Source organism: Catharus ustulatus, chromosome 1 (assembly GCF_009819885.2).
Source record: "Catharus ustulatus isolate bCatUst1 chromosome 1, bCatUst1.pri.v2, whole genome shotgun sequence".
NCBI classification, from domain to species: domain Eukaryota; kingdom Metazoa; phylum Chordata; class Aves; order Passeriformes; family Turdidae; genus Catharus; species Catharus ustulatus.
Window position 1 is genome coordinate 32,926,505 of NC_046221.1, and position 16,230 is coordinate 32,942,734.

A 16,230-nucleotide genomic window follows, 5' to 3' on the forward strand; every position below is an offset into this window, starting at 1 on the left:
ACTTGCAGCCCATCCCAAGCTCTGCCTTCCTGCCGCAGACCAGCCCAGAGGAAAGAGAGGAAACAGCACCATCAGGGATGACTGATGACAGGGGAAAGCATTTGCTGTCCTCAGTAAGAGGATCAAGTGCCAATAAGCAGACTCCAGAGGATATCAAGATAGATTTACTCCTCCCCTCTCCCACAGGGACTTCTCGTGGTGGCTGGAGGCCCCTCTTTGGCTGTGCTGTGATGACAGGGCACAGCTGAGGCCCCATTAACATCATTCCTGCTTTGAAACATTGGTACCAGCAGGTCCCACTGACCAGAGACAAATGAGCAGGTCTGAAAGGGGTCAGGCTCCTGAGCCTCTGTGCGAGTCTGCATCCATCTCACAAATGCAGCCAGGGTCTGTGGAACTGAATGACTGGAAGTATAATATTCCACATAGGAACAATAAGAGTATGTGGTAGGCATAAAGGCACAGAGCCCAGACTTCATTAAGGTAGATTTTATATTTTGAAAAGCAATATTAAAAAACACTGGAAAATGCAAGATAAACATAACAGTTGCTTCTACAAGTTTTAACCTTGTATTGCTTGGCCATTTTGACATATAAATTATTGCTTACTAGCTCTCATAAATACACGACACAATAATATGTACAGAGGCAAACAAGCATGAAATATGCAAAGGAAAACATTGGCAACATTGATTCTGGTAAATCAGATTATTTCATACATACCAGGTCTCATGATGGTGGATAACTACTAACTGTAGTCCCTGAGAAGTTAGGTAAATACCTTGATTTGGGGGGTTTCTATTTTATTACTTTTAATTCAAGCTGACACCCTTATGGCACTCAAGAGAGAACAGGCAGGTGTTCTTACCTCAGCTCATTGACTTCATCCCAGTGTTTAACAGTGTATAAGATGACAATAAATAATAGGCTATGCAAATAAATATTACTCTGCTAAAATGTTTAGTATTTACATATTTCTTTGTAATTTTACAGTAGCACAGGTCTTATTTCTGATAACACCCTTTCTTTTGCCACTGCTATGCAAATGAAGTTTATTGCTATTTAAGATGATGTTGGAATCAAAAAGCTGTGTTAGAGAAACATCTAAATTTGTTGCCACAAAATTCTACATCAAAGAGGTATAAAGTGACACAGCTCTTTCCTTTGTTCTGTCTAATTACTCTTAGGTACTAAAAAAAAAGAAAAACAGTATGCAGAGTATTTAATCCCAGATGTGGTTGTGATAAATGGAATTTACAAGATTTATAGATTTTATACCATGTAACCTAATTGCACTATTGAAGGATGTAAAAAAAATCACACAATATCACCATTGCTGGACCCTGGCAGAGGCTGTACAGTGCTGCCTTTCCCTAATACAGGGTTTACTTCTAGTTCTTCTCCTAACTTCCATATCTTCAAACTGCTTACCAGTCTGCAACAAAGCTCTGCAATATTTTACCTGTGGAATGAAGACATAGAAGGGGCTTTTTAAAATTAGACATATTAGCTATAGGTTTGGGCTATTTACTTTTCCTTTATAGCAACTGTTCTAAGGCCCAATTCTCAATGTTAAATTGATGCAGCCATGTTGGACGCACACGTGAAACTTAAATCCAAGTTATACAGACCACTATAAAAACTAGTTTGTGAAGCTGTGACTAGTTGTTTAATTAGTCACAGCACAGATAACAAGGTTACTGCTGGCTGTGTGCCTTGAGTCCAATTTTATGCCAGCTGCAAGTGGGAGACAACACCTGATTTAGTGTGAAATTACAGCGGTGCAGAAAGCCAATACCTCAGCTGGCTCAAAGCCTATTGGTAGGAGTTAACTCATTCCTTCATTTCACTTTGAGTTGGCAGAGTGAGGAGTGTTCCAGGTAGGTCTATCAGGCTTTCAAATCAAAGCCTTGGCACAGTTATCTTTTTTCTATTTTTTTTTTTCCCTTTCTTTCATTTCCTTTTATTCTTCTCCAACACAGCTGCTGCTTCATCCACGGTAGTGACCAAAACTATCACAGAGCCAAATGCAGTGAACTGAGAAACAGCCCCACCTTCTCACCCTGAATACCTTTGAATGCTCCCTCTCCCACAGATTTCCAGAACAAATTTGTGGACTAGAGTGTTGCACCACACAAGCTGAAGCATGCAGGCTGGTCTACATACAGGCTCCTAAAAATAATGCCACAGTAAAATAAAAATAAATTTCACAAGAGGGAGCTCAAAACCCAGGAAAGCATCCAGGTAATGCAGCTAGATTGGGAATTCCAAGTGCTGTAGCCCTAGGAAGAACTGCAAAAATGCAAGCAACAAATTGTATCTGTTTTTTGTTCTTACACTGCAAAAAGGAGCCCACCACAGCTAGTATCTTCATTTGAACAGTTTTGGTCTGTTTGCACAAAAGAGTTATTTACAATATGTGCAGTCACATCTACAGAAGAACATAGGAAATTTTTACTCCATGGCCAGCAAGAGTTGTTTTTTTTTTCTTTTTACTGGGTAAAAAGAAATTTTTTTTTCTTAAAAAAAATCATATAATATTTGATAATAACAAAGTACAAGCAAATACATTTCTGAAACATCTGTTTCCTTTACAATAGATCTATACAATATTTCACAGATGGGAAAACTGAATGCATCCTACAGATTCCCCCACAGACTACTCATTAAAGCTGCTTTTTTAAAAATCCCTTTAAACCAGAGATAACACAACGATGAAGAGCATGCTACTTCAGTATTCCCACATTTTAGTAAAGGAGCATTTTCTTGGAAGTCTTCCTCATGTGGAAAACATACAACAGAGATGGGCAAGCAATACAATGTATCCTCCCTGCTCTGTAAAGGGTCCATCACCAGGAGTCAGTGCACAAACACATGCCAAAGAGCACCCTGCACATCGCCTGTGGCATCCACTGGATCATTTCAGGGCAACTTCTTAGCACTGGAAAACAGGTGATGGTGATGCTCAAGATGCAGGTCAGCTGTAGACATGACTTTACAAATGCTGCCTCAGCACAGGGCCAGATGTAGTACTTTTAACCACATGAGAATTGTCATAGGAAGAGACAAAAGCAGTAAAGGGGCACTGGATGCTGAGAGCCTGGTGTGTATGCAGGTAATTACACTGGGATCCTGTAGGGGGTACCTTTCTGTTCTTTAAAAATTGGAAGCATGGGCAAGTTAGGTGAAGTTTTACTTACTGAAATGTTATTTCCAGTGGGGGAAATTAGAAATGTAGATGGATCTAGGTATTTGCCTGTGAATAGATACCAAACAGGCTGTAATCCAAGCAGAAAATAAAGCTCCTGCTATAATAATTTATAACACATTAACTGCAGGAGCCAGTGCTAAATCTGAGATAACTGAAAAGGAAGAAAATAACATGTTTTCAGTACACAAACAATTGTGTCCATAAATTGCAACAGAAGTGGATTGGCTCTTACAGCGTGTTTTATAAAGCATATTCTTAAAGGAGTCATAACAGACTGAACTGTTTACTGCTGACCTCCACATCACAACACACTCTTGAGTTTCATCTGGGTGCACTGCCTTGTTATATTCCTGTTATAGGTTGCTCACACATCTCAAATACTATGCTCCAGTGGACTCATGGGAGCTGCACAGATTGCACATTATTTTTGGCAACAATACTTTTGGCAGCCTTGAATTAGTGAGGTACATACTGTGGGGAACTGGGAATCCATCCCCTTGCGGCATGTTGCTTGCTGAAATGTTTTGCTGCTGTGACACGATGATTCCTCTCTTTTTAATACTGGCAGAATCTGCATTGAAAGCTACACTGGACCAAACAATATTTTCACAGAAACCAAGCTCCTGAGCTCAAAGGACACTGCTCCACTCCCTCAGGTTGCCCAGAGACCAGCAGGAATGGCACCAAGCTTGCCCTGCAACTCTGTGAGCAGCCCCTTTGCCGGCTCTTGCCTGATTTTCCTGCGCATGTTGTGTGAGCTACTGATAAAACTCAGTAAACCGTTCTCATATAGGGAAGCAACATGCTTGGCATAAACATTCACTTAATTCAAAGTGCTGCAGGTACAAGGTTATGGGAAGCTGTGTACGCTCACACTCGCGGCTCTATCCTGTGGGAGAGCTCAAACAGAGCTTGCTGGTTGTCGATGACATGCAGGTGGTGGACGTATGGCTTCAGCTCGTGATGCTCTTTCGAAGGAACTTCATTGCCTGCAACACAGGAGAAAGAGGATGGATTAGAAAGCTGTGCCTTGCCTGCTGCTTCTCTGTCCTTTGTCACAAAGTCACTGCTGTGCCACCTGTCAGGCGCTACACAGCCACACAAAAGACAGCCAGCAATCCAAAGAACTTGCTGTTCAAGCGCAGCGCATGAGGTAACAGATAGATAGAGAAAAGGAGAGAAGAAAAAAAGAAATAGACAATTCTGGGTAGCCAGCATATATAAAGGAAGGGGACACGAGGACGGCAAGAATCTGACTCTTCCCAAGAGGAAGATTTAGTTCTGCTGGCAGTACAGACAGTCCATCCCCTGCAAGCGTGGTTCAAGGTTTCATTTGTGCTGCTCTGGCAGCACAATGGGACCTTGAGCAGGATGGGCAACCCAGCCTGCAACTTTTTAAGAAATTTAACACAGTCCACAAGACAGCAGGCCCTGGATGATTTTCTTCAGAGCTGGGGAAAGGTGACAGCGCAGCAGATGGATACGAAAGCTCTTCAAAGCTGCTCTGACAGGCTGCCGTGTTTTGATCTGTTAGGCTTTTGATTTCTGATCTAGTAACAGAGACAAAAGTCATGCTCTCATTTCATGGGAGTTTACACAGCAAGAGGAATTAGCTGTGTAACAGACAAACTGAAGGGTGGCCTGAATAGCAGTTGTTCTCTGTTACAAGCTTTGTGCTCAAAATGGGCTTGTGGGAACTCACTGCCTGTGAAACCCTCCAGCATGGCTGATACTAGCAGAGACAGAGAAAAGAAAACCAAACCCAAGATCCAGTAAGACAGGCAGAGAAAGCAACATTGCTAATTTCTGGCAGATGAGCAAAGGTTGGAAAGCTTAATTTGTGTCCATGTTCTCAAGGAATTTCTAATAATATTATGATAAATTGAAAAAGAACACCCTTCAAAATTCCCTGGACCAATCAGCTCAACTCACACACTTCTTCCCTCTCCTTTGTTTCATTATCATCCTTTTCTCCACACTCTCCAGCTGTATGAGAAAGTTTCCAGGAATCACCAATCCCACTTGTTTCTGAAGACATCTCCACAATGCTGTGTGGGTAACACGAGATGAGAATGCAGCCAGTTCTGCATGTGGCTGCTAATGGGGCTCCTGGGCAGCTGTTTCAAAGAACTCTTGCACAGCAGCCATCTAACTTGAGCAGTGTTGGAGAAAACAGGATAATGTGATAAATTCGTGCCAGGATACAGAGCTGACCTTTTTGTTCTGAGGGAATAGGATCCCAGCAGCTGTGCTGAACATAGTGAAAAACATCTGTATTTCTCATTAACACCTCCAATGACAAAAGCTTGAATTATGTCATTTATCAGGCTGCTTTTCCTCAGTTTGGAAATGCTATTATTTGTTTTCAGGATTTAGGATATAAATGTTATTTCCATTAAACAGGTATTTCAGCTTTTCTTGGAACCTCACCAGTTTCAAATCCAGAAACACTTTGGCCTGCAAGCTTAATGCACATGATACAGCTCATAAACAATAATAATATTCCTTGCTTAGTTTTGTTTGAATTCCTTCCTACAGTGAGATGCCTGCTGCTCTTAGGCCAATCTGGGAATTGATGCAGTAGAAAGATTCACATTCCTGAGAGCAAAATAAGCCCACTAGAAAAGGAAACTGTCCATAAAGTCTCAATAAATATTCAGTGAATTCATTTCATGCCTAAACGAATTTTAGGAGGAAAAAAAGTGCCTACAGGGATGTCTGTATAAGATGCTTTTTAAATGCCAGCTTCACAATAAATCAAGTCTGTGCTAAAATGAAATAACAATTGCCTACTTCAAACTACCAGATTATATGATAAATCTCAGGTATTAACTTTGGATTTATGCTGCAAGACTTACAAAATCACTTGGAAAAATAAAAAAGGCAAAAAACAAGATGAAAGATGTGCAGGGAAAGTGCAAAAACCCCTCACATCACTGAAAGGAAACAATGCTCCTTTTCATATTGCCAAATAGGAGACATTTTAATTTACAGAGGCATGGTTTGTATTAATCAATATTTCCTAAGTATTTGAATTCAAAGAAGGCACATATTGCTCCTTCCCCCCTCTTCCTCTCTTACATACATTTACATACATTTATATATTTATGTACATATGTATTTTTTCTATATATATTTAGAAAAATTACTCAAGAACTATAATACTGAACAGCCTTTGTTTAAAAGTAATTCTGTATATACATGTGGTAATTCTACAGAGCAAATGTTTAACACAACTCTTAAAAGTACCTATTATTCTCCAAGGTACCTGTATTTATAATTAAAATTATGATTATTATTCTTTTTGTTGGAGTCAGTGCTGACAGATGCTGAAAAGTCAGTGGAAAAAAGATATTATTCAACTCTATTTTCCCCAAGGCTGCAGCACAGTTCTGAACTTCTCTTTGAAAAAGAGATTTTAGTGGCCTCAATAAATGACATGTTTAGTGGGTTTGGCTTAAAAACTAACTGCTTCCTAAAGTAGTTCTTGTGTCCCCTTCCTGTGTTTAACATCTCTGCAGAGAATAAGAACACTGAGACAGAGAAAAGCAAGGTTACTCCTCTGCTAGCAGCAGAACAAAGAGAGCTGAAGTTTTCTGGCATGGTCCCTTAGGGTTGGATTCTCTAGTGGCTAATAAGGCGGAAACAACAAAAAAATATTTTAAAAAAGCAAACAAAGAAAGTCCTCTGTGCAGCTGAGGCACTCGCAATCATTGCCTTCAGCACAGATCCTCCAGTGTCTAAAGCAGGCACAGCTATATTTGCAGCTTCCCCTAGAAAACAACCTCCTAATTTCTTTCTACACAACCACTTTCACAAAACCCACAGGATCTTCATACCTTCAAGACCTCTACAGTTTGGTGAGATGTCCTTAAGAACCCCAGATAAGCAGTTGCTCTTGGTGAAGAGCTGAGTGAAAAGCTGTGGGGATGAGTGCCATTTTGGAAGCTGTTCCTAGAAACACTTTGTAAATTAGAACTTCCCCCAACTGTGGCTTTTGCTATGCTGATCTTCTCAAAATGATGCCCACTCTTGACCATTGGTTAAATAGTTTTTGACCACATTCTGCAGCTGTACTAACCCGAGCAACTGGAAATAAAATGGGGAAAAAAACCAAACAAACCAAAAAACTCAACAAACCCTCAAGGATGTACAAAGACAAAATAAGTAGGACATTTTGTCTACTCACCAAACTGGTTATTTCTGCAATGTCTCAATGACCGAACAGTATCTGCAATCATGTGCTGAAAAGATAAGATAATAAACATCAGTGCAAATACCTGGGACAGATTCTGTCATTAGAAAAACCTGAGAAATCTCCTTGTCTTACATGGTACAGCAAAAAGCAACTGTAGTAAGGTGGAAAATGAAGACAGCATGAGAAACTTTGCTCTTTATCTTTGTGATACCATTTGATGAAACAGGGTTAGTCTAGATGTCTTATTGATATCACACAGATTAAATGAGAACAACTCCTAGGAACCCATGGGAAGTGTTAATGAAAAATAACTAAACATTTGCTCGTTTTCCTTCCAGTGACTCTTATAAAACTGAAAACCTGCAGCAAGGAAGGCCTGTGGGCTGGGTGAGTGCTTTGGGGTTCAACCCCACCTTTAGTGCATTATCTAAGGTATTGTGTAGTCTGCAGCCCCTCCTTCTGTCTCCACATTTATATAGTTGGACTGTAAGCCTCTCTGTGGCACAGGTTACACCCCTGAGTGTACACTTGTGTAATGCCTACCACACTGAGGCACCACTATCAACCAGGCAGCTCTCTGCAGCCTAACCAGCACAAAAAAAGACCACATAGCCTAAATGCTGAAGGGCAAGCACCCTGACATCTCCACTGGCATGTACCAAGTAAAACTGTCCTCTAGGTCTGCTATTTTAGCAAAAACTGGTGCTTACAGGGATACTGGATGCTCACTTACGTTAAGCAGGGGAAACGAAAGGTTTACATTTGGTTTTGCATTCAGGCTCAGGTCATCAATTTATACAAAACTTGGGATTATTCACCACAAATCAATAGAGGGAGCTTATTTTCACCAGATACTGCCCATAAAGTTATTAAGCCATTACTTTTTTGAAATTTTACTGTTTCTGAGGCAATTCCTCACCAAACCTAGTAAGTAACAGAAGCAAATTGCAGTTAGCAGGAATGGTCTGAAAGCTCATGCAAACAGCTGATACTCTTTTCACATCTCCCTCAAAAATTATTTGAGGTGGAAAGGATTAACTGTCTTGAGCAGAGTATTTTTAAGAGCAGAAGGATGCAGAAAAGCTCATCTCTCAACATCGTGGGAGTGGCTTACAAGGCTCCTCCACAGAAAAGCTTATCACAAGAGCATGTTTAATGGAAACTTCATATTTCTTTCATCAGCAAATCAAAATAATTTTTCTTGTTACCCGCTGTGCTTCATTTGCCATGAAATTATACAATCTCTTGTGCTGATGTCCTTGCACTGATTATAATGAAGTTCTAATGAGATGATCTAGATTTCATGATCAATAATGTGAGTACTGGCAGTACTAAAACCTCCACAAGTGCTGCTACTGTGATGTTTCCCAGCCAACGCTCTCTGCATTTGGATTTTAGAAGTCAGAGAGACCCACACATCACACATACTGTAACTCTTTGCTGTCTTTCCTTTGTAGTCAGTCACTGTGAGGGTCCATCCCAAGACTGATTTCTGGACGTGATGTTCTGGTAAGGGAAAACCTTTTGTGTAACATTTAAAGCAGAATCCCAAATCCTCTGGCTTTAGTACCCTAATTACAAATTTCTCTCTGGTTTCGATTCTCTGGCGTCTAAAAGTAATGCAGAAAGTCAGCCAGTGTATCTGCAAAGCAAATGCAATCTCCTGACTGCTTAAACAGGTGCTTGCATACTTGTAAGTGTGATGAGCAGCACACATTTCCTGTGGCTCTTCAGCCTGTCAGCTACCCGGGATCATTAGCACTCCTTTCACAGAGGACAGCAGAGCCTCAGGCTTGGGGTTGCACAGGTATTTTGGGGTGTGGGTTGGGAACATTCACATTCCTTACAACTGAAGGCTCTATGTAATCAGGTGTTATTGGAAATGGTAATGGCCATTGACCTGTAATAGAATTTGTTGGAGTGTGGCTAAGACATGTCATTGCTAAGACATAGCTGGTGGCTGGAGAGAAAAACCTGAAGAAGCCACATTTCAGTGAAACAGCCAAGAAAACACCTTGAGATGTGACCCTGTAAGACTATATTTTCATTTATTCCTTCAGATTTAGTTGAAGAAGTAGGTATGGTGCCAAGTATTGATCTAGCACTGTAATAGACTAGACTTTACCCAAAATGCAGTTAAACTAACCACTACAATCCCTTCACCTTTGCTAAAGACAGATAACATTTCTGAGACAAAAGATCACTTCTTTTTCTTTTCTTTGCAAATTTCCTTCTTTACATTTTGAATTAACTTTGTATCCACTGCTATCATTTCATGTCAAATCAAATTCAGACATGGCAGGATTGTTGAGTTACAAGAATATAAAAGAAGCAGGGATTGTAGGGAGAAAGAAGATATTTTATTAAAGAAACTAATATAGCTGAAAAAAATTATGGTTCAGACTGACAAATCCTCCTTCAGGTGAGATGTTAAATGCAGAAATGAAATATTTCAAAATAGTGATCCAAACGGAGATGCAAGAAACTATCTTTGCTTTGAAATTCATGAGTGGAAATTCTAGTCATTTATGACAGTGAGTAAGTTCCTTCCCCAAAGCAGTAATCTGCTATGGTAGAATAATTCTTTTCTTCTTTTTCTGCAACAGCAAATTTGCAGGTGAGGTTCAGTGGCTTGATCCAAATCGAGCAGGAGTCAACGTCAATCCTAATTTTTCTCAGCAAAGGCCAGAAAGTGCTCAGCACTTCAGTGTTCAGTGCAGAACAGCAAGGAGGACATAGTTCCTCGGGACAAAGCCCTTATAATTAGAAAAGAAACACGGACTCATGAATACGTGATCATGTGTAAGGCACCTTGTGAGTTCATGGCCATCCACTAAATCCCTTAACGTCCAACTGAGCCAGGGTAATACCAGTGTGCAGCCTGAATTTCCACTACACTGATATTTAAATCTCTCCTAAGCCCTCACTTCCTAAGCTTGCACTATTGCCTGCATTCATATGTACAGAGTTGCATGAGACAGCATGTTTCTGAGATCGTGATCTGAATGATAATTTGGAGGAAGTGTCAATCTGAACAACCCTCACCCTACAACCATCACCTCAGCCTCTCCCTTCCTGCCATTTAAAATTCCCATTATCCATTTGAATGGAAAAGGTGAGATCCTGGCTCACTGAAGTCAATTAGCAAAGCTGCCACTGCCTCTGGAGACACAATGGAGACAGAAAGGATAGGGATTCTTACCCAGGAAGCCCAGCATACATTAAACATATACATTACACAACAAACAAACAAACCAACACAGCCTGCTAAGACTGAAAAATAATTAAATCCTACATATTCACTAAATAAATATATGGGCCAGTTGGGCGATTTTAATAACAATTATGGTGCATCAAGGGCTAGTTTAATTTGCATGTTAATTGGATGTACTTCCAAGAGGCAATGAAGAAGAACATGCTAATGAGTTTTATGAAAACACCAAAAGGTCAAACAGTTAATGGACTTGGGACAAGAAAACCTTTCATTAAATGCAAATCAGTATTCTTGTAAACTCTGCAACAAGAAAAGGTACAGAAATCAAATAGAAAACACAAAAAAAGGAGCTCAGGTTCAAAAGTCAGAGTCTACATCTGCTTGCAAGTTGAAAGACAACATATATTGTGATAGAATAAAAAAATAAGTTCAACATCTGGTTCATTAATAACTCCATGGTTGTGCATTCGTTCCCAAACAAGTGTAAACGCATGGAGAAAACAATGGGGCACAGTTCAGCAACCACAGCCATCTGGACTAACACTGCCATGGCACACCTGGACAATTGCAAAGAACATTTTGGTTTCTTGGTCAAATACCACAGGCCAACAAGAAAAAAAAAATCCAAGCTTCTCTACTCCACCACTGTTCAGATATAGAGATTTTGGCTTTCAGTGCCATAGGATCACAGAATAAGATGAGTTGGAAGGGACCCTCAAGGATCATCAAATCCAACTGCTGCCCTGCTCAGCACCATTCCCAAGAGTCACACCATGTGCCCATGAGTATTGTCCAAAAGCTTCTTGAGCTCTGTCAGGCTGGTGCTGTGAACACTTCCCTGGGGAGCTGTTCCAGTGCCCAAACACCCTCTGGGTGAGGAATCTTTTCCTAATAACATCCAACCTAAACCTCCCCTGACACAAATTTGGGCCATTCTCTTGGGTCCTGTCACTGTCACCACAGAGCTGAGATCAGTGGCTGCCCCTCCTCTTCCCCTCACAAGGAAGTTCTAGACTGTGATGAGCTCTTCTCTAGGTTGAACATACGAAGTGACCTCATGAAAATGTTATCAAAGAAAACTTCCCAAACCAAAAAAAACCAACCAACCAAAAACGACAACAAAAACCAAACAAACCACAAATTAGGCAACTCAAACCTCTCTCAGTGACACCATGCCAGAGTAGATGTTATCTGATGGCTCATTTAACACAGATCAAAAAGTTTCACTTTCATTTAAGATCCCTAAAAAAAAACATTTAAGATCCCTAACAATACCACTGGCAGGTGATAAACTAGAGAAACCTTGAGAAAAAAAAAAAAAAAGGAAACATAATTCAGAGAAAGCTGAAGCAGGAGAACCTAACTCATGAGAAGCAGCCCGTGAGGTGGTGCAAAGGAATTGATCTCAACAGGTAAAAATGAAGAGTAGACTGTGTAGCTGTGATGATGGCCACTATTGGATTAACCATTTTACACAGAAGTAGAGAAGGAAGGAATGAGAAGAGAGAGGAGCAGAGGAAAAGGGCAGGGGAAAGAAACTTGGTTGTTTCGTCCTGCTTGATCTTTTTTCCCCTGTTTATTTCTTCCTGGTTCAGCCAGAAGAAAACCTTACAGTCTTACAAGATAAGAAAAGTGAAGGGAAGAAGAGAACATGAGTGTTTTGAAAAACAGGAAGGACAAAATTAGCTTACCAGCTTTTCAAAATTAACAAGGTTATCCAGAAATGTTTTATTTCCTTCATGGATGAATGTTACATCTGGGGAAAAAATAAAAACAAAAACAATTACTATTCACAATCTTTTTTAAAAATGCAAATAAATAAAACTACTAAACAGCAACAAAAAGCAAAAAAAAAAGGGAAAGCATTCCTTAAGGGTTGACACAATATATTGTAAGAGTGAAACAAAAGCCTGGCCTAATGATGACATGTAGAGATTATTAGATAACAATAGTATTTTCGCATTGTTAAGAAGAGTATTTTTAAGTGGGGGCAAGGATTTCTTATTAAACCTGATCTGTGCTACTTCTGGAATGGGTAATACACACAGGATAGCTGGGAGCAGGGCAGGGCATCCAGAGGGATGGCCCTGCATGGCATGTCTGCTCTCCACACCCTGCAGCACGGATCCAGCCATTCTGCCCCTGGCTGTGCCAGGCTGGGACAGGTCTGTCCCTGAGCCCAGAGATCCACAGGGGCAGAGCTACCAGATGCTGGAGCTGGCTCTGACATCCCCTCATCTCCCTCTGGGGGACAAATGACTGTGAATTCCTCTCCAAAGACAAAAGTACAGCAGTGGACAGCCAGAGAGGTTAAACACAAGACACCAAAGGGAAGTACAAAGCCTTGAAAGAAGCACCATGGCTAGGGAAAAACACTTTTATGTAATGTTGTTGGAGGGAATTTGCAAAGGCAACAAAAAGGTCAGAGGAAAAGGGAAAGGTCTATATTTGGCTCCGGGAAGAGAACTGAACACAGTGTAATGAACTGGAGGGAGGGAATATCAGGCAAAATAAATGTTGCCAAATTAAGATTACAATTAAAACAGTAGCTCAAGGCCATTTTCTCTGTTTTTCTAATGTGTATTAGGTCAGAAGTGAGACCTATCTTGGACACAAAGTACCAAGAATATGAATAGATTCCCTGCGGGAGTAGAAGTTCTGACTTCAATAGTGCACCCTCCAGGTTACTGAAAACACTGTCAGGAGCACCACATGCCCCTGTCAGCTGTCTCCTGCATGTGAGGGTACCCAGGAGATCCATGAGGAGAAAATGCTAAAGGAATGAGAGGGCACTCCAATACCATTTCTCCCTGAGAGTCACGGCTGTGCATGCCAGCGGGAGAAGGGCACAGAGTAAATGGGACAAGTCAGCCTCCAGCCCAGCAGTCAAAGTGTGCGCCTCAGCATTTCTCCTGTCCTCCCTCACTCACATGGACCCCACGGTTTTGGGGCATTTCAGGAGTAGAAACCTGCCGAGAAGCTTTGTCACACACCATCCCCATCCACCTCCACCCTCCCTCAAAAGAGCCAACCTGATCTGTTTCTTTGGGTTTCAAAGGCTCACTCTGTGCCTGAGGGATATTTTGTAATTGCTTGGAATTGAAATGCTAAACGGCTTCAAATGCTGGTGGAAACCCGGGACTGGGACTCTTATGGGGAGGTGATGGAGAGCTCCTGTGCCCCCAGGGTGGCTTGGCTGGGACAGGCAGGATGGCAGCCTGTACGTGCAGAAAGCACAGTATATGCTGCCAAAAACTCCAGCACCTCTCCTCCCGCTGGGCTGCATCCCAAAAAGAAGGAAAGGAAGGATCACAACACTCTGCACCTCCTCTGCTGGGCTGCTTTGGGGCACCCAGGGAAAGGGACACAGAAAGGACACGACTTCAGGACACAGGCAGTACTTGTGTCTATATCTATGCAGTTAAACACTGTCCATCATTTCTAATGAAAAACCTGTACTGGAAGCAGAAATTTCCACACAGCTTTTAAAGTCATTGACAGCAATGTGTATATCTCTGAGGGCAGAAGGAACAGAAATTTGCTTTGCAGCCAACAACTAAGAGTCTAGATAAATTCAGTGGAGCAGAAAATTGCATCTGAACTAGGTTATAAGGGTATATCACAGTATTTTATTACACATTTGAAAAATCTGCCTGATTTTCAAAAGCTGTGTCTGTGTGCTGTGAGAGCTCTGCATTTAAATTTAATTAACTTTTAAAAGGACACTCTGAAGTTATTTTTCATAATCTAAGATTTTTCATTTTTTTGAATTGAAACTACTTTTGTTCCTATTGTGATGAAATACAGCAATTTGCTGAGTTATTAATGATTCCTATGTTACCCATTCCTATTTTACTGGTCTTGGAAATGACCTTAATACAAATATGCTTGATATGGAATAAATTCCATTGCACTTTGAGAATTACCAGCCCTTGCAACCTCTCCTTATGGACCAGTGTATTGAAGGACATCACTGTATTAATTTTAAAGTCTTTTTGCTATCTCCAATACAAGTTAAAGATACAAATGCTGTCTAGGTGCATGTTCTTATATTCATATTGCAATTCTGGGCATACACCATTGCTACAAGTGACTTATGTTTGCTGCCTTTGTTTGCAGGCAAGACATACTCCAGAACACTTTAAAAATATTGATTTTGAAGCCTTGATAATTGTATCCATCTGAATTAATGCAAACTCCTTTGGTGTGTGCAAGGAGGGGAAGTGTCTGGTGGCTCCCAAACTGTCACCAGCTGATCTGGGGAGCTGCCTTCAAGCATTTCACAGCCGCAGCAGCAGTAGGTTGGAATAAACAGCCTAAAGAGAACACTTTCAGAATACAGGAATAAACAAATGAATTTGCCATGTTCAAAGACTAGGCAATTAATAATTAATGACTCCAAGACAATGGAGTATTTTAAATACTTGCCACTTAATTAGATGCCCAGCTCACTGCATTAGCAAGTAGTTGTACTTTATTTTAAGACATTTTAAAAAATTATTTTAGATAGTAATATTTTATTTATCTCTTTCAGACCTATAAGAGACTTGAAAATACCCTCCTCTCAGGACAGAGAGACAGGGCAGGTTCACCCCAGCAAAACAGAGAGGTATGACCATGGCCACTGGTTCAGGGGCTTGCAGGGTCACACTTCACTGAAGAAGATGCGGCCAAAGCAAAAGCACACAACTCTATCCACACTTGACAGGACAGTATGAAGCTTTAAGACCTGTGTGAAAATTGGCATCTTCCCCCTGTCTTAAAAGGAAGTTGTTTATTATCCAGACCAAGTGCTATCTTGTTGTTAGCACTATATTTGTCACATACTCATCTTAAGAGCATATGAAGGAAAAATCACCTTACACTTATTTGAATTAACAACAGTGAAGAGCAGCCAAGCTTTAACATTACCTTTCAGAAGTAATGGCATGAAGGGGATTTTTGGAGATTTCATTTTCTTGAATGCATCTCTGTAAGCTTTGTGATTCAGAGAAGGATCCTACAAAACCATTTGAGTAATAGACAGAAAAATCAATAGGCTATAAAAAGAGCAATTCTAAATCCATTACAGGCTTATGATCTGAACATGATTTAGATATAAAAGGTTTCTTTGGGATGCAAGGTAGCTAAAGGTTTTCTAAGCTAGCTGACATGCTAAACTGAACAGGAAACATAAACAGTGAAAGCAACAAAAGCAATTATGTTCCTCTAGATGAAGCAGTGCTAAATTGAGAGGAAGCTGCAGAATCAATTCACTCGGACTGTAATTTCCCCACAAATTTCTATTAGCAAAATCTCTTACTATATAGCACAAAATGTATCCCCAAATATATTGCTGATTAATTTCTTCTTAAAAAAGCAAAACCAGCATCATCAAACAGCACAAAAAATCCCAACAAAAACTGCTTTAAGATCCATGGAGCACACTGGAGACTTTCAAAGTAAATAAGGTAGTATGTCTCAGTGGCATTGTATAGGCAATTCAAAAAGTCATCTCCATTTCCAATGTAAACGTTTTTGTGTACCAGCTCACACAGAATCTTTAAAACACATTCATTTGTAAAGAACTCCAAGTACAGAAGCATGACAGCTGGTAAAGCCTGGATC

General features: G+C 40.5%; 1 protein-coding gene across 1 annotated transcript in view; it reads right to left on the bottom strand.

The window, feature by feature from the left end:
• Positions 1-474: 474 nt before the first annotated feature.
• Positions 475-16,230, bottom strand: part of RAPGEF5 (Rap guanine nucleotide exchange factor 5) — a 167,139-nt gene continuing 151,383 nt past the window's right edge. Inside the window, exons 23-26 of the mRNA XM_033079369.1 lie at positions 15,535-15,622; positions 12,315-12,379; positions 7,401-7,455; positions 475-4,200 (exon numbers count right to left, since the gene is read on the bottom strand). Coding sequence (XP_032935260.1) covers positions 4,082-4,200; positions 7,401-7,455; positions 12,315-12,379; positions 15,535-15,622 — 327 coding nt within the window. The 3' untranslated portion in view covers positions 475-4,081. The remainder of the gene's footprint in view (positions 4,201-7,400; positions 7,456-12,314; positions 12,380-15,534; positions 15,623-16,230) is intronic.